The sequence below is a fragment of the Verruconis gallopava genome (genome assembly GCF_000836295.1).
Source record: "Verruconis gallopava strain CBS 43764 unplaced genomic scaffold supercont1.69, whole genome shotgun sequence".
NCBI lineage: Eukaryota > Fungi > Ascomycota > Dothideomycetes > Venturiales > Sympoventuriaceae > Verruconis > Verruconis gallopava.
In genome coordinates this window covers 29,577-47,293 of record NW_015622205.1, presented here as the reverse complement: position 1 = coordinate 47,293, position 17,717 = coordinate 29,577, and the positions used below count along the sequence as shown (strand labels likewise).

At 49.9% G+C, this 17,717-nt stretch overlaps 5 protein-coding genes across 5 annotated transcripts; 4 read left to right on the top strand and 1 right to left on the bottom strand.

Annotated features, from left to right (window-relative positions):
• Positions 1–1,648: 1,648 nt before the first annotated feature.
• PV09_09450 (uncharacterized protein) lies at positions 1,649–2,102 on the top strand (the record flags this gene model as incomplete). Its single annotated transcript, XM_016363508.1, has 2 exons — positions 1,649–1,754; positions 1,828–2,102. The coding sequence occupies 2 exons, from the start codon at positions 1,649–1,651 to the stop codon at positions 2,100–2,102; spliced, it is 381 nt and encodes a 126-aa protein (XP_016208668.1).
• Positions 2,103–2,618: 516 nt separating this feature from the next.
• Positions 2,619–5,817, top strand: PV09_09449 (uncharacterized protein). Its single transcript, XM_016363507.1, has 2 exons — positions 2,619–4,915; positions 4,971–5,817. The coding sequence occupies exons 1-2, from the start codon at positions 2,767–2,769 to the stop codon at positions 5,375–5,377; spliced, it is 2,556 nt and encodes an 851-aa protein (XP_016208667.1). The 5' UTR covers positions 2,619–2,766; the 3' UTR covers positions 5,378–5,817.
• A 2,633-nt stretch (positions 5,818–8,450) lies between these two features.
• Positions 8,451–10,685, top strand: PV09_09448 (uncharacterized protein; the record flags this gene model as incomplete). Its single annotated transcript, XM_016363506.1, has 7 exons — positions 8,451–8,762; positions 8,817–8,853; positions 8,924–9,230; positions 9,283–9,409; positions 9,466–9,762; positions 9,830–10,229; positions 10,288–10,685. 7 exons carry the CDS (start codon positions 8,451–8,453, stop codon positions 10,683–10,685), a joined length of 1,878 nt encoding a protein of 625 aa, XP_016208666.1.
• Positions 10,686–10,732: 47 nt separating this feature from the next.
• PV09_09447 (uncharacterized protein) lies at positions 10,733–12,094 on the bottom strand. Its single transcript, XM_016363505.1, has one exon. The coding sequence runs from the start codon at positions 12,025–12,027 to the stop codon at positions 11,422–11,424; it is 606 nt and encodes a 201-aa protein (XP_016208665.1). The 5' UTR covers positions 12,028–12,094; the 3' UTR covers positions 10,733–11,421.
• Positions 12,095–12,789: 695 nt separating this feature from the next.
• Positions 12,790–17,127, top strand: PV09_09446 (uncharacterized protein). Its single transcript, XM_016363504.1, has 2 exons — positions 12,790–15,916; positions 16,036–17,127. Exon 1 carries the CDS (start codon positions 13,130–13,132, stop codon positions 15,554–15,556), a length of 2,427 nt encoding a protein of 808 aa, XP_016208664.1. The 5' UTR covers positions 12,790–13,129; the 3' UTR covers positions 15,557–15,916; positions 16,036–17,127.
• Positions 17,128–17,717: the final 590 nt, after the last annotated feature.

Here is a 17,717-nt window from a genome sequence, read left to right as displayed (position 1 = left end):
CACGTAGGCGAATCAAACAACATATATCATGCGAACGGCGAACAATCATAGTGATTCGTGGAAAGTCCCAGTTCGAGCTGAAGCGTGTCACAACGTCATTCTAGTACATTCAAGCGATACTAGAGGACCGCGAATGACATGTGACTCCTCTCTTTCCGCTTCAAAACCATGATTCAGCCCAACAAAAGTAGACGTCGGGTTATACGTAGGGGACAGCATCGTAGAGGCCGCATCTAAACCAAGGGAGCTTGATTGTAGCATCTCGAAAGTGGAGACCTTTGAGGATGCCAATGAATTGGATGCTTGCGACGCATCGACAAGGCCCACCGTCGGATGCAGTGCTGCTTCTGACGGGATCTGTAAACTGATGTCAGAGACATCATGTTCTGCCTCTCCCAGGAAATCAGTGGGACAACATACGTGTGTGGACAATCTATGGTGTGCTTCTAACAGTCCTGTGGGCTCAGAGACTTCGCTTGATAATGTTTGAAGGGGGGAAAAGTTCCAAAGTGTACCAAGTCTTGACGTTGCTGTGCATGAACTGGATGCTGCTGACAAACAAGGCCAATTTGACGTTGTTGGGGAAGCAATCCTGTCCTGAGCGGACATAATCGGAATCGGTCTTCTATACAAACTTAGCTGTCTCTTAGCCAGGCGATAAGCAGCATCGGTTGATCGTTTTGTACATCGCGCCACGCAGACGAACCCTTTGCTGACGCATCGCGAACAGCTTGGAATCTGGCTAAGATTAGAATCACTCTCACGGATGACAATAAATTTAGCACCTACAGCTTTGTCACACTTTGTTTTCGCTCTCGCACAGGCGACACAAGCTATTGCTCTACGTTGAGTGACCTTCTCATCTTGACCGTTGAAGTGATCATCACAAGTTTTCCCATTTTGATGTGCCAAAGAACCGTGTTTCTCGAGCTGCTCTCTATCAATCTATGAGTGAGGCTTGAAGGATCATCGAATATACTGACTGACCTTGATTCATAATTATGAAAGCATACATTGCAAGTAAAAGACAGACAGCTAAATTCAAATTCATCCATCGTCACGTTTCTTTCGCCTCTCAAATCAGTTCTGCGATGTAAGACAAATTCTTATGCCAAAGACTTGAAAAAATTTCTCTTAGAAAGTGGTGTTTTGAGCTGCCAAATTAGCATTGGCAGAGCCTTTCGGCGATGGGAACGGATTTAAATTTTGATGTTGTCTGGGATGGCAAGCTATCTATATGACCACATTGCTCGTAGGATTCAGTATCAAAAAAGTGAAGGATGAAACCTATAGCAAGTCAGCCGTATTCACAAAGTCGTTTTGAGTGCTTATTGTTACACGATGGTCGACCCAGTTTACTGGGATGAGAATAGATGCAATAGAATTTGGAGTAGCGAAGGGGCTTAAACAGTTGGGCGCACGGAAGTATACTCGCCCACCAGCTCAGATCACTGAGATCATGTGTTGAAATTGGCCTTTATTTCAGGGTCTCTAGATTCATTGTATCGAAGGCTAGGGGGAGGATGAGATGGGTCGGAGTAGTATCAGAAGGCCGCAAGAACAAAGAAAAACACACAACAGCTCTCAAATATGGAACGCCTTTAACATGAAAATCTGTGTTTTCATTGCTTGAGCCGACCAGCGCTTCATGCGTGAGGCCCGGGATGATGGTTCAATGATGAATATCATCTTCGATCTTTCAATACAAACGTTGTTTGCAGGAGCTGTCTTCCAAGCGGATGAGATATGGCAGTGTAAGCAGATACAGCACTAAAAAAAGGTCGAAATCGCTAGGTTCAACAATCAGACCGTATTTGACACGCGTAGACGCACAAATCCCGGCGCTATGGACATACGTCGCTCAAAATGGTGACGCATCTCAAACCGGGTCCAAGCGTACCGGCGGTGAAGAAGAGTTGCGAGCCACCAGGGATGTTCTGGCGACAGTCGAAGCCAGCATCGACTGCTACAATCCATTGATCGAGTCCCTGTATCTGCTCCACTGGGGTGGCTATTTTTGGGGGGATGCGAGGAATTGGATAGTATCGTGGAACGGTCGCACAAGACAATTCCTCGTGTCCATCATCATCGAGTTGTCCTAAGCACCTTGCTTGGTACCAACCAAGAGCGGCTGAATCGATGAAAGCTTCGTAACAGGGCGCCATCGAGGTCAACAATAGTAACTGCTGGTGCCACCTCTATGGACAGGAGGTTTTATGCAGTACGTTGCGAAATTTTTGGGTGGTTCACCATTGGAGATTTGGCCAACGTGAAAATGACAATTAATTTGATAAGCCAACATAAATAAGTTGGCTAATTTTAGTGTGGCATAACTGTGAACAGTTATCAATGATGTGATATGATGAGGACAATGCATCTCCGCTAACTCATGCGATTGCTTAGGTCGCGTGCAGGTAACCTATACTGCCTATTTACGACGAGAAAACGTAGCATCGCCTCAAGCCAAGATTCACTGGGCGAAAAGCAATTTCTATCTTTCGTCATTGCAACAAGTGCAAAGTAGAAGAAGTTCCGTCCAGATCTCGTGACGTTCACATGCCTCACATGTCAAAACGCGGGCTCGGCGGATAGACGAATCATGGCTACGTCGGCCTCTGTGACCAGCATACATTTGCCGACCAACCTCGATGGCCTTCTGGAGACGCATCATCCTTCTAGCTCTCTGCTATCAGCTCTGGTATTGCCAAGTATAGAAATTGCAGCATGAAATCGTCATTAACCTGTCGTTAACACGCTTTCGTCAGAATGGCAGCACAGTCGACGCTGCGCTACAGTAGCGATCCTCTAGCCCAGTTGTACCTCCAATACCGAGAAACACTACGAAAACGAGTGAACACTGCATCGCGGACGGCCAAGCTCCTTGCTACGCTGCTTCTTACGCTCTCGATCGTCTCGGCGGGCTACGGGACGCGGAAATGGTGGAAGAAGCGGAATGCCGAAAGAGCTACGGGACGGCGCCTTGTGCGCAAGAACAGCGGCTTGAAGGGCAAAGACGGGTCGCGCATCATTTACGTGCCGTACAAAGACGGAACAAGCAAGGTTGTTATACATGGCACTAAGCAGACAACATTCGAAGCCCACAGACGACTCTTCCTTCAACCACCTAGAGTTGCAGGACTCGGCGACGCGTATCAGAGCCAGGTGCCGCCACCGCAAACGAAACCTGGCCTAAATCTGGCTTTTTTGCACCAGTTTCTCAGCCTGTTCAATATCATGGTCCCAAGGTGGACGAGCAAAGAGGCAGGCCTGTTGTTCAGCCACAGCTTGTTCCTCATGCTGCGCACCTACCTGTCGCTGGTCGTTGCCCGACTCGACGGCGAGATTGTGCGAGACCTTGTCGCTGGAAACGGTCGAGCTTTCCTTTGGGGCATCGTCAAATGGTGCGGTATCGGTGGTCTGGCATCGTACACGAATGCCATGATCAAGTTTCTGAAGTCAAAAGTGTCCATTGCCTTCCGGACGAGATTGACCCGTTATATCCACGACCTGTATCTCAGCGACGAACTCAACTACTACAAACTACTCAATCTAGACGGGGGTGTTGGAGCGAATCCAGACCAGTTCATCACTCAGGATCTGACGCTTTTTTGTGCCGCTGCTGCTGACCTATTCTCGTCGCTCGGAAAGCCGTTTGTAGACCTTTGCGTCTTCAATTATCAGCTGTACCGTTCCCTTGGCCCTCTTGCCTTCTCAGGTTTAATGATCAACTACTTTGGTACTGCGACACTTCTGAGAAAGCTCTCGCCGCCGTTCGGTAAGTTGAAGGCTGTTGAGGGTCGAAGAGAAGGCGACTTTCGAGCTCTTCATGCCCGACTCATAGCGAATGCTGAAGAAGTGGCTTTTTACGGGGGAGATTCCATGGAGCGAATGTTCCTGGACAAAGGATTCCGCGAGCTGAAACACTGGATGGAAGGTATCTACAGCCTAAAGATCCGCTACAACATGCTTGAAGACTTCGTGCTCAAGTATTCCTGGTCGGCTATTGGGTATGTGATCACCTCGTTGCCCGTTTTCCTTCCAATGTGGGGCGGTGCCGGAGGAGAGTCTGAGTTGGGCGACAACGTCGATAAGGTCCAAAGAGAGCGTGGGCGAATGAAGGATTTCATTACAAACAAAAGACTCATGCTATCTCTGGCTGATGCCGGTGGACGCATGATGTATTCCATCAAGGATCTGTCTGAACTCGCTGGTTACACCTCGCGAGTTTATACTTTGATCAGCACGTTGCATCGTGTACATGCGAATGCGTATGTTCCCCCTAATCCCAGCGAAGGAGCGGAGCTATATTCTCTTTGCGATGTTCAAGGAACGGTGCACAAGGGTTTCGACGGAGTTCGACTGGAAAATGTTCCGATTGTCGCACCTGCCTTGTTTCCACAGGGCGGCGATGAGCTCTTAGATTCGTTGTCCGTCATAGTACACTCAGGTGAACATCTGCTTATCACAGGCCCGAATGGCGTTGGTAAAAGTGCCGTTGCTCGCATCGTGGCCGGCCTCTGGCCAGTTTATCGCGGCCTTGTCTCTCGTCCTCGCACGATTGGCACAGATGGTATAATGTTTTTACCGCAACGACCTTATCTTAGCACGGGAACCTTGCGTGATCAGGTCATCTACCCTCACACGGAATTGGACATGAAGACTGCCGGACGACGGGACATTGAACTTGGAAGAATCTTAGAAGAAGCGAAACTGGGTTATTTGCCCGACAGAGAAGGAGGCTGGGACACTCGAAAGGACTGGAAGGACGTTTTGTCAGGAGGCGAGAAGCAGCGCATGGCAATTGCTCGACTGTTCTATCACGAGCCGCGATATGCATTTATTGACGAAGGCACGAGTGCCGTAAGTAGCGATGTAGAGGGACTGCTTTATGAACGAGCAAAAGCGAAGGGCATCAGTAAGTCATCAGCACAAAGCGGCTTTTAGACGACATACTGATCTGTCGCCATCAGCTCTCATTACTATTTCTACTCGTGCGTCGCTGAAGCGATACCATAACTTCACGCTTACGCTAGGTCTCGGTGACTCGGGTGAGGAGTGGGAGTTCCAGCGCATTGGAACACAAGCCGAAAAGTCTTCAGTTGAAAAAGAACTGAAAGAACTCAGAGAACGGCTTGCGAATGTTGAACAATGGACGAGGAGGCGAAAAGAGATTGAGGATGAGCTCAATAAGGTGTGGACAGATGGTGGGCAGGAACTAGCGCCACCGCCATACACAGAAGAGCATATGGAAGACACCCTCCACGATGCGGTCGCTAGCGAAGTTGAAGTCGTATCTGAACGTAGTGCTCTCGTCGAGAAGGGCTTGGGAGAAGGAGTGGGTCTAGACAACGATGCTAGCAACGTTCCTCAGCAGTGATTTTGATTGATTCCTACTATGGAACGGATGGCAAACATGGAAGATGCACAGTCTCGCACCCTCAGTAGCATTTGATACCCAAGAAAGAATGGCTACAAAGGACTTGCACTGCATCTTTCGCTCACATTTCGCCTCCCCACCGCTGCTTTTTATGACGATTTGCGTTAGCTGCGCGACCGGATTCCCTTCGCCAAGCTTAACAAGTTCTAGGACACAGATGCGGATTTCCCCTTGAAATGTTCTAGTTGTGCTTTGTGATATAGCGACACGGAAACTGGACCTCAAATCTTACACACCGTAGATGTTGATTCGGAACAATGGCGGCGACACTCCGCCGTTGCGCTCATCAAAGAAACGACTAGAATGGAAAGGGTGTTGTTAAATAAACGTCATGTAGATAAAGCATCCGTCGCCTTTGTGCAATTCCTCGTGCATTTACCGATGCTTTGGCTGTTCGAATGACTCGTCAACTTCCGTCTCACTGATTTTCACGTTCAGCCCACCGCCAGCGACCACTCCTATGGACTGCACTTGAGTTGGTCCAAGAGGCAGCTGTGGACTCGGTCGAAGGCAACCGACGGGTCGAACGGCCCGAGTGCGCGTGGCGATTTGCGAAACCAAGCCCAAAGGCTGCAGAGGTTTCCGTGGCCTTGACCGCCGCCCTTGACCCGGCTTGAATGTCGTTCACAAAAGCGTCTCAATCGCGCTGGACATTCTGATTCAAGTGTAGGCAATCGCTGTGAAAAGCTCGCCAGCATCGTTCCTTCCGCAGTCGCGCGTTGGTGACTCAAAGGACCCACTAAAACTTCCTTGCGAAGTCTTGGCATCAGGCACAGATTTCTGTCCTTTTCATCTCCCTCTCGCCTTCTTTCTTTCTTCTTTCCCGGGCGTCGTCCTCACCATCGCCGCGTTTCTTTGCTACAAACAGACGGAGTCTCGTCCGAGCTCCGTCACATCGCATGCAAATGAGAAATTCGGAGTAATCTCTACTACACATCGCTACCCTCTCCCCTTACGCTTGTCGACGGGGGCGAGCTCTGGCATCTGCCCGCAAGGGTCTGGCGCGAAAGCGCTTGCGTCCGGCATCAGAAAGCTCGGGGCCTGCCCATAGTTGCTTTCTATGCGGCAGTGCAACCATGGGAGTCGGCGCGGAGATTGTGCGCTTCTGCTCACGGCAGGGCGACACTGTAGTGCAATACGCGGCGTGTTGGATTGGCGGCTCATCCCCACGAGGAGTGAGTCCCGAAAAGACACAATTCGATTCCGGTTACTCTGGTGAGGACGGCGCTTCACATTCTTTTTTTTTCGAGGTGCGTGTAGACGTCCTGCGAGAACGTGCATATGTCGAACAAGGATACTGCTAACGTTTGCCGCGAGGTTGAAACACGTCGATAGGGCTGGTGCGCGCAAAGGATTCCATCATTTCACATGTTTTTTTCTTGTCCATGTACATAGCACTTGGTGTCTCGGGCAATTGAGATGATTCCATCCCCCCGTGGTCCTCGGTTCTTCGGATGTCCGATGGCGCAGAATTTCATAGGCACGGTTTTGCAAGCGGTCAAATTTCTCATCAATTCTCTCTCATCAAAATGTTGGTCTTCAACTTGCGCTCTGTCGTTGGCGCGTTCGAGTCTCTCCTAGTCAGCCCTATGTTTCTCCCTTGACCTTGGACCCACTGAGTGGTCTGGAAATCCACTCCACCATATCTAACCCGTGCAGCAATTTCAACCGTCTCTCTCATATTCACTTAGCAAAAGCAGAAAATAGTAAACCAATTTGATTTTCTTCCACGAATAGGCCTGCCAGGCGTCTGTTTCATATATTATCATCCTCTTTAGCCGGCCGAAAGGCTCAAAAGAGGGGTTTTCAGCTGCGGGGGGGACTAAGGCCTATGAAGCATTAAAGCATCGCAGAAGCCCCTACTTGCTCGCTTTCTTTACCATCTTCTTTTGGTTCCCGTTGACCCAAGAAATACTGAAAGGCAGATCATGTTCGACCTTCATGGCCAAACATGATATTCAGTCCAAGCTTTCAGGCGCCCGACGCTCAGTGTGCGAAACATCGACGCGACCAGCGAACGTCGTTTGACCCTGCAACAAACAAGTGATCTTGGCCCTGTGGAATCAAGCACTGACTCAACGAAACAAATCCACGTATAGGTCTTTTCCTGCCTGCATTGTAAGGAGCAGGGCGCTTGAAATCCAGGCTGGCCGCTGCGAGAACACGCACCCCAAGCAATCCTTATCCAGACCGGCGCGACTGCCCTTACAAGCCGATTGAACAGGAGCGAGAAACTTTATTTATCACTTAGCCGAGGGCTTTGATGCAGAAAGCCAAGTCCGGCCGTCGTATGCCACAGTATTTGGAAGGTTTTGTTTTTTTTTTTTTTAACGAGGCTTGACGTGCGGCATCGAGAGGGTGCAAATCTTGCGCTATGCCCAGGATCTTCCCGCGGAACGACGAGCCTTCGAGAGAGCCCTTGCCACAACCCTGAGAAAGATCATGCTCTTACCATTCAATCCTATCTACAAAATAAACCCTATCTGGAAACACAAACATCACCTTGCCCTGCCTTCACATCGGTGCGCACGCACTTGTTGACAGGTCAGCAAGACTTCCGAAACTTTTAATCATCAAGTTTGGTAGTCGGCATGCCGTCTTGGCCAGTCCATTACCGAATTGGCCTTGGGACGACTCGACGTACTCGAGAACGTCGTGCTGCGGTGGGCCTCTCTCCTCGTTTCCCCCCAGTCTCCGCTTCCACAATGGCGGGGGAAACGGGGACGTGCAGGTATTAACCGAGATGGAGTGTACCAAGAATTGACCATGGCTACGAGCTGGCACGACTCGCTCATTGTGCTGACCACATGTTTTTCTAGAAACGTGGTGACCTGGCTACTGTTTGCTGTGGACATTAGAATTCGTTGCTCTTCCTCAGACAATCCGCCGCTGAGAGTTTTTTTTTTCGTTCAAACTCCATCATCTTCTCTTCGTCCTTTCTCTTGTCTCTCTATTCCCTGAATCTTGGGTTTTATACATTAAAAAAAATATCACCCTTCAGCTTATCGTCAAAATGAGCGAGGAGAAGCACGACGGAGCTGCAGCGATGAATGGTCCTGCAGCAGATTCGCCCTCAGCAACGGAGCCTGCGAACGCTTCTGTTGCAGCAAACCATGGAATGGATAATGGTGACACAAACGGAACAGTAGACAATGAAGTCTCAGAAAAAGAGACAGGCCTTGCGCAGCAAAGTACACACAGCGACGCTACAAGCCCGGTCGACTTGAGGCATGAGAAAACAATCAGCGAATCTATCGACCTTGAAAACAAGCAGGCCTTCAAGGGAGATGATTCAGATGGCAAGGTTGAATGGACAGTTCGCAAGGTAACGCGACGATTATGACTCCGCTTTAGTGTTCTTTTGATCTGACACTGAAAGCTATTTGCTTCGGCTTTCTTGGCAATGCTGTATACAGGTAAGACCTCCAGTCACAGCTTGCCGGATCAGGTTCAAAATGAAATACGATTGACACAGTTTTTACATAGGCTCGCAAATCCCATTATACTTTGTTGGTGGTTGCTTGACCTTCATAGCTGAAGAAATTGGTGGTACAAACGCCTCCATCATCGGTTGGTTGCCAACGGCAAACACGCTTGCTATTGCGGCTATTTGCCCCTTCGTAGGCTATCTTGACGATCTAGTTGGTAAACGCTACATCACTCTCCTGGGTGCTGTTTTTATCTGCTTAGGATGCGTTCTCGTTGGCACGGCGCACTCCTTTGCACAGGCCATTATTGGAATGGGCTTTGCCGGCGCCGGTGCAGGCATCGGAGAGCTGACTGGTCTAGCTGGGTATGAAAGTCCGCTGCTACGGAAACACAGGAAGTTCTGACTTTGTGTACAGTCTTAATGAAACCGTTCCTGTTAAGTATCGTGGTTACATCACCGCTGTGTTGACAGCATTCGTGTTTCCCTTTACTCCATATGTACTATACAGTGAACTTCTTTCGACTCACCATACCTGGCGATGGGTAAGCCATGAAGGGCAGCAGCCTAAATATTCAGCATCAACTAATCTCAAGCATAGGGCATGTGGATCTCCCTTATCTACAATGGGGTGACCGGACTCGGCCTTCTGTTCACATATTTCCCTGTCGCCCATGTTCGTGCTGAGGGTTTATCTGCTCTGGAGATTATCAAGCGCATCGACTTTATCGGTGGTATCTTATCAATAGTCGGCCTTACTATATTCCTTGTGGCATTGCAAGCCGGCGGCTACAGTCACTCTTGGACTTCTGCCTATGTTCTCTGCACGCTAATTATCGGTATATTTACCTTGATTGCATGGATTATATATGAGTGGAAGTTTGCAAAGCATCCTATGGTACGTAGTTTGCTTCCTTGCTTTCTTTCTTCCATCCACTGTAACTTGTCATTGACGAAATGTTCAGGTTCCAGGTGGTCTATTTCAGAAACAGCGTGTCGTTGCGCTTGCGTACGTAGTGGCCTTCGTTGCTGGCATGAACTTCTTTTCATACCTCAACTTCTGGCCTCTGCTCATTTCGCACGTGTACAATCCAGATCCTGTCAAAGTTGGCCTTCGGGGCATTGGAGCCGGCCTTGGAACCACGATTGGAGCCATCCTTGCCAGCGTTTTGGTATCTATGTTTCCAAGTCGGGTGAATTTGATTTTATTTGCATTTGCTACCATAATTACCGCATTCGGTGGTGCGCTTTCCGTCGTTACTCCGGATAACGAGGTCACCACGGTTGTGCTCGGCTCATTTTCTACGTTTGGACTTGGAGGAATCATAGTCCCCGCCGCGCTGACAGCTATGATTGCCGCTCCGGGTATGCAAAGCCCTTCACCGTGAAACCTAAGGCTAGAGTGAGCTAACCAGTGCGACAGATGCGCTTATCACTACTTGCGCCGCTCTTTCTCTTAGTGTTCGCGCCGTAGGTGGCTCGATTGGCTATAGCATCTACTTCAACATCTTTTCGAAGAAACTCAAGACGCGTCTGCCTACGTATGTTGCCGGGGCTGCAATCAAAGCTGGGCTCCCAGTCGCAGAGGCAGAGAATTTCGTGGGTGCCTTGCTGCAAGCTCCAGACCTGCTTGCAAAGTTGCCGAACATCACGCCTCAAATCATCGCAGCCGGCACGTACGGTGCGCAGCTCGCATACGCCGAGAGTTTGCGATACGTGTGGTGGACCAGCATTTCCTTCGGTGTTTTGGCTATGGTCGCAGCTCTGCTGATCCCAAGCACCAAGAAATTCCAAACAAACCGAATCGCCGTCGCCCTGTAGATTGGACCAATAGTCTGCCTGGCAATCTAGAGTATAGAGAAGAAGAATGGAGTAGAGGTGAGGATTGGAAGGAGGTAAGTTGGGTGGAGAAGGAATTTGAACAGTCCATTTGCAAAAGGTAGCGCATAGCTATTATTCTAAACCAGCAGCGCAATTTAATAAAAAAACACGGAGATTTACAAGCTGACTGCTCCCATCAACGGCGCGTGCGAAACCACCCTGTTTAAGCCTTAGATGATGGTTTCTTGTAAGAGTTTACGTTCGCGCTTCTGCCAACCGTCGTCTTTGTGGACGCGCCTCCCTGGGTGCTTCCTTCTGTTTTAGTTATTGGCTCCTTCCGTTCGTGTTTTGACTGTTAGGCGGGGCGTTCTTCGGATTGTGCTTGCCTCATCTGCGGACTTTCAACCCGTCAAACATGAGTATGGCCACATGATGCTTTTGATCGCCTCCTGAGTCAGACCAAATATTCCATCAGCAGCGACTTGAATCGCTATGGGATGGGCAATGCCAATCCTCCGCTTGCGTCTGCAGCAATTGATTCGAGACACATCCAGACATGCACTGCAGAGACACAAGCAGTTGACCGAAAGTCTGGCGTGCGCGCCCATATCCGTTTCAACTCGTATATTCTCGGGCCGGCTGATGGTCAAGGGCTCGGTGCAGGCGTCCTGTATCTTTGCATGAGCACGTATATCCGCAGCTGCTTCGTACCCAAGAACATCTTGTTATGTGTGCACTAAGTCTCCATCATTTGCTTCACCTTCTCCAGCAGGTAGCCGCTCTCCCTTCCAAGTTTTCGCTTCCCGTCCGCTGTTGGTCTCTTTGCTTTCTTGATCATCCTTTGCAATCTTTCCCGTTCCCTAATCTTCTGCTGTCTTTGTCGCTCTGCCTCCTCCCGCTCGGCCCGTCTTCTTTGTGCTGCCTCCTTTTGCTTTTGCGCGAGCGAAGCTTCTTTCGCGAAAGGGTCCAGTTTTCGCTTCCGTCTTGCCTTGTTCTTTTCGACGCCACTTTCTCCTTCGGCATGCTCCCGAGTACTTAGCTCTTCGACTGAGCCATTTATGAGAGCCTCTCGATCCGGGTGCAGGGCAGCAGCCGCTGTGCTGGCTTCGGCTTTCTCGCCTTCTGCTTGCGCGTCCGCATAGATATCACGCTGTGGCAGTCCAGTGTCGTTTTTCTGCTGCTCTTGCAACTTCCGCCGCTTGACTTTGGCAAAATCTTGTTTGATCTTTGCGCGGTCGATTAGGGCCTTCTTTATGCGGTCCGCTTTGCGCTTGCGCATGCCATCGGGCAGATTTGCAGGCCCGACCTGAAAGGCAGAGCCGAACTTGCGCTTCTCACCCATGCTCGATGTTGAGAATATTTGTGCTCATACACTTGCGACAAGACCCAATGTACGAAGGATAAAGCCGTCAAGCCCTTGCGTTGAAGGAAATTGTTTCGGCCGTGGGCATGCGTTCTGTCTGTTCTGACGCTTTCGCAATAGCGTGCTGAAACATGCGTAGTTCAGCCTTGTGGAAAAAGCTGCAGGTTAGGACAGGAAGCGTCTTGCTTGAACGACAACACGGCGAGGAATTGAAACACATTCCACGTTCACGTTTCATTTATTTTGTGAGAGTCGAAGGAGGATCCGGACAGAAAAAGCTGTTTGATATCTCTACAATGTCAAACACTCCGGGATGACTGATCAAAGACAGACATATTTGCGCGGGCTCATGTATTTGCGATAGCGCTGAGCCAAGTCAGGCTCTTCACAGGCACTGCCAGCAAGCAAGGAGCAGCGGCGGGATGCAACATCAAAGACGAATGCAATGACTAGCAGCAGCCAGCGAGCAAAAATCCCTCCTCCAGTCGGAAGCCGTACGCTATAGAGACAGTGCTGAAGCTGCCGTCGGTCGTATGGCGTGCGGTCAGTCCTATGCCGTGGCTCGCAGCGTCCTGTCTTCCGGACGTGCATGATTGTCTTGTGACAAAAGCCCTGCAGTTCGTCATTGTTTGTCCAAGACCGGCTAACCTCCCTCATGTACACTAAACTGTCTTGATGCTCACTCGCCCGCTACTCGCCGACGGCTATCATCCTTAAAGCTTTGCGATTCTTCTTCCACGTCACATTTCCAGTCCCTCCCACAAAACTTGCTCCCTTTGCTGTGCCACTGTCGATAGCTCAGTCGTTCATGAACTGTCCTGAAAAATTCTGATCCCAAACATCGACCGTTTTTTCTTCGCTACCAATCTGCGTCACCTGCGACGTCCGTGCAGGCCTAAGTCGGCCGGAGTTACTCGACGGGTGCCAGACAACCACTGACCAGGCTGCTTATTCCTATCGCCACACGCTGCAATCTCTAGTTCTTTTTCCGCTTTGCCTGCCAACTAATACGGCATTTAACAATGTCTTCTCTTTGAGTCTTGCATATCATGACCCATAGTTCCCCATCCGACTTTTCACAATGCCAATCTTCCATGACATTGTGGAGAGACCTCCGTCACAACCTCGGCGTCCGCTGGCGGTAGATGATGACAACCACCTCTCGCTCTTCCAGATGGAGACATCCTGGACGGATAGAAGGGACAACCACACTTCTTCGTCCCCTAGAGCGAATGTTCCCGCGGTTGAGAGAGTTGTCGGAGTGGGGCCTGACGGAGAGGGGAGGCCGTTGAATCGAGAAGAGCTGATAGAGCGGATAAAGAGGGGGACTTCCCCGACCTGGCCGTACAAGGGTGGAATAGCAAGAGAGTCGAAGGACCGAGTCTTGTCGCCCAAAGATACTTCGCCGCAACGTTATCTTCCGTCAACGCTTCTCCCAGCTATCGAACTGGAAGAGTCATCAAGGAGCGGTACCGGCGAGAACGTTTGGAGCAACAAGGATGCAGGCATGGAAATTGAAAGACCGAAGTCTGCACTGCACTCTGGTGATTTCCGAGACGACAAGAACGTGAGCAGGAGAGCCGAGCGAGAGTCCATGCCGATGTCGACATCACCAGTTGCCCCATGGCACGCCGACTTTCCAACCTTCCTTGCCACAAGGACACCCTCAGAGCGACGGGCGCAGGCTATATCCTATACTTCGACGACGTCATCGCTGTCACAATTTGTTCTTATGCCTCCCACAAGCCCACTTGTGCAGTCGACGTACAATTCCGACCTCGAAGACCCTCCTTCGAACCCAATGTCTCAACGACGAGCTCACAGTCCGATCCGAGATAACAGACGGCACACATTCTCCCCGCGGTCCCTACAGGCTTATGGAAGTGCCATCTCTGGCTCAAGCCCCCCTAAACCACGTCCTATTATTCCTACAAAACGGGAAAGCATGTTTCCCTACCAAGCACACCAGCCACGGAGATCCATCACGTCGCTCGCACAGCTTTCCCATTCGATTCCAAGCTCCACTCCGCAAACGCCTCTCATACGGCCAAGGGGTCTATCTAACGCTTCAGAATCTTCACCTCTACACCACGCCCCAATGGTCGGTTCATACGAGGAATCCATCCTGCGAGGACGGATGTCAACCATACCGTCTCGACCGCTGAATTTTGTCGCACAAATTGGCGTCCTGGGCAAAGGCAAGTGCAAATCGAGCCTACGCTGTCCTCCGCACGCAACTGTCCCCTTTCCGGCGGTTTTTTACAGTTACGGAAGCGGTGCAGGGGGGCGCATTATGGACAATCAACCCAGTCCCTACGTCGGACTGATAGACATCGAAAATAACATTTCCTTGTCAAAGAGTGCGCGGGACGAGAGTAGAAGACGCAAACGGTACGCTTCGCCTGCTCCGTCAAGTGATAGAGATGAGCCAGGACCACGTCAGCAGGCTGGCTCAGAGTCCACAAATCTCACCCGAAGGCTAAAGCGCGAGAAATTGCGAAAGAGATCGCAATCTCCCAAGGCTCCACCTGGAGGGTCTTATCGGATTCCACAGCAAGGTCAACTCCAGATCATTATCAAAAATCCAAATAAGACGGCCGTCAAGCTATTTCTCGTGCCATACGATCTCAGCGACATGGAGCCTGGTCAGAAGACATTCATTAGGCAACGCAGCTACTCCGCAGGCCCCATCATCGATATGCCTCTAAGTGCGAGATCGAATCTAGGGACAGACCGCCCGGAGGCTGCATTGTCCAACGCTGATGATCCACGTGACAGACCGGTTCTAAGATACCTTATACACCTTCACATCTGCTGTACTGCAAAAGGACGGTACTATCTGTACAAATCCATCCGCGTCGTCTTTGCAAATCGTGTTCCGGATGGCAAAGAGAAGTTGCGAAACGAGATTCAGCTGCCTGAACCAAAATACAGCGTGTATAAACCTTCTCGCGATTCTATCCCTGGACATCAACACTCGGCTTCCTGTGCTTTGGGTTCGGCCAAGGTTACCGCGGATGATCGTACAACACAACGTGGGAGCACATCCATGGGGGTTTCTCAAAATACGTATCTTGACGCGACCAATGTTCTAGACTGGAGCCTACCCAAACATAACCAATACGTCAAACCCATACCGTTCATATTGCATCACTTGGAGACTGTACCGAGTCGCCCTGTTAGTCGAGATACTAGCTCCGTCGAGTCCAATGCCTTCGCAAAACACACCCTGTCCGAGTCTCCAACCAATATGACTTCTGATTTGAGCAAGTCTATGATGGGAGACTCACTAGGAGAATTCACAACGTCTAGTGGGAGGAATGATCCGAACACGGCGTGGGCGGAACGTAGGCCCAATCCGTTTCTCACTGAATCTTCTTCCCGAAACGGCGATGCCCAGTTTTGTCTTGGCAGAAGTGCAAGTCCAAACAGCCACGACAGTACGAATAAGCAGTCCGAGGGGTTGCTTGCAAGGCAGTTACGTAGTCTCAGCGTGGAGAGGGCGTGACAAGAAGCCGGTCACGTGCCGTAATTGTACTGGCACTTGGCCAATCTAGTTCAAAGCTTCCTTCAATTGCAGCATTTCACAGTGCAGACGTTTGAATATCCATTCTATATTGGCTGCAAATCGGTCTATTAATAGGATTTCCCACGGGGGCTTAATCGGCACCGTGTTGCGTACAAAGGCGTTCTTTAGTTTAGGAAGCATTGTTCATTGGTCAATTTCGATTGTCTACATCCAGTTCCAAACATCACATGTTATTCACATAAGGCGGACCCTTTTCAGGCTATTTCGTGGCTTCAATTCTTTCGCGTAGTCCCGGAACTGCCAAGTTCTCTCAAGACTCAAAAAATTGTGATAGGATAGGTGAGTTATTCTAGGACGACGACACTATTGCAACGGCCAACGGACGTCTTAGTACACTTCATCGTGGTCTACTTTGAGGGCTTAAAGCCTGAAACAGGAATTTTATTAATACCTAACAGATTAATTTCAAAGCTCGTCCCTTTGGACAGCTTTCTTTTTTAGGACATCGACTGTTGCTTTTTTAAGATTTTTGCAAGGGCACTCCAAATTGATTACGCCATCGCCACAGATGCAAGCAGACTCCACCTTAATAGAGTTATCTGCTTCTTGGATGATCAACTTCCAGTGTCCATCATCACCTTGAAAAAGCGTGGGTGGGTAATGAGGTGCCACTATTGCAACACCTCCTCCACCGGAGCAGTCCTGTGGAGGGCTGCAATCGAGACCACCGTTGTTGCATACTGCGCAGCGTATAACGAATGGAAGGCCGTTCCCCTTTGGAAGAACTACGATAGGAGCCCCTGTCGCTGTGATCGGTGTTTGGCTCACAGTGACAAACGGGCTCCTTTCGCTTGTTGCGCTTTCCGAGTCCTTTGAAACTGCTCATTAAGACATCCGTCAGTCGGCGAATTCGCATTGAAAGGTTTGATAAAGTACCTGAAGGAATGGCGAAGGATATGCCATAGTTGTCGAGTTTCTCAATGTCGTCGCAAGACGCGCAGCAGGGTAGACTTCCACCGCTGTTAGCCTTCTTTCCGCAGCAACCGGGATCGCATGCGTCTTTCAGCAATTTGACGAGCCCATGTTGCCAGTCGCCCGCTAATTTGTCAAAGAGGTTTGTCGACTTTATATCATGGCTCTCTGCGGTCGCTGCTGCTAAAGGCAACAACAGCAACGGCGTAAGTTGACAAAGGGCAGCAAATCTTTTCATTGTGATATGTTCACTAGCAGATTTAGAAAGCTTTCGCAGAACGGGGAGCTTAAGGTGAAGAAGAAATTGCTCTTGAGTTCATGGACTTGATTTTGAATGCCAAATACCGAGCTCAAAGTAGCACACCATCGCATATTCATATGTCAAACCATCCATGTCAAGCGCGCGTTTTGCGGCCAAGGTAGACATTGCTTCTAATCCGCGGGACGCGTCGCTACTAGCCTTTGGTGTCTGCCTTGTTGGGGGCTCTCTTGGGACGCAACGACATATGATTGGTAGAGAATTGGTGTAAGATCGCTTATCGAGAGCTCAACTCAGTACTTAAGCTTCTAAATTAAACTAGCTGTTCTCCTATCGCAAGTTTGCCGAGAAGCCTCTTTTTTGCTATCTTTGAGATAGGCTTGTGGTTGGTGATGACTCCGTACGAACTGCTCGGCTGTGCACTTCGTACAAGATCGTGTGGTCTAGACTCGATCTTTGGTCGATCAATCATATTTGCTCGTTCGACGAACCGGAAAGCATGAAAGCTGGAATTTGCCGACGGTCGTGCCGTGATTGGATAGTCCTGGGAAGCACATCTGCAACTTACAATGTTCGTTTGAGCTAATCCGCAGAATCGGCAGCTTGGCCCCATCATACTGCATTGACCGGATGGTGCTTCGTATACACATGGGAGTGATGCCTGCGAGCTTGCAAAGGATATTGCCGCAGACAAACGCAAGCGCCGAATAGAACGCCTTCAACTCAAATTTTCAGGATGGATTTCAGCCAAACCCAGAAGAGTTATCTTTCTCAGGGCGTATCATAAGGTTTTTCCTAACTTTAGTGTCAGTGGTGGCTGACGGCATGAAAATCTTGAAGATGAAAACCGATTCAATGGCAGCGCGGCATCGAACACATTGTGCGGACGTCGAGTATTGGCCCATGAGT

Excerpts from the sequence above, each read along its gene's own strand:
- PV09_09449 (XM_016363507.1), top strand. The coding sequence starts at position 2,767 with ATGGCAGCACAGTCGACGCTGCGCTACAGTAGCGATCCTCTAGCCCAG. Across the intron at positions 4,916-4,970 it reads AGCAAAAGCGAAGGGCATCA|CTCTCATTACTATTTCTACT; the intron begins GTAAGTCATCAG and ends TGTCGCCATCAG.
- PV09_09447 (XM_016363505.1), bottom strand. The coding sequence starts at position 12,027 with ATGGGTGAGAAGCGCAAGTTCGGCTCTGCCTTTCAGGTCGGGCCTGCA.
- PV09_09446 (XM_016363504.1), top strand. The coding sequence starts at position 13,130 with ATGCCAATCTTCCATGACATTGTGGAGAGACCTCCGTCACAACCTCGG.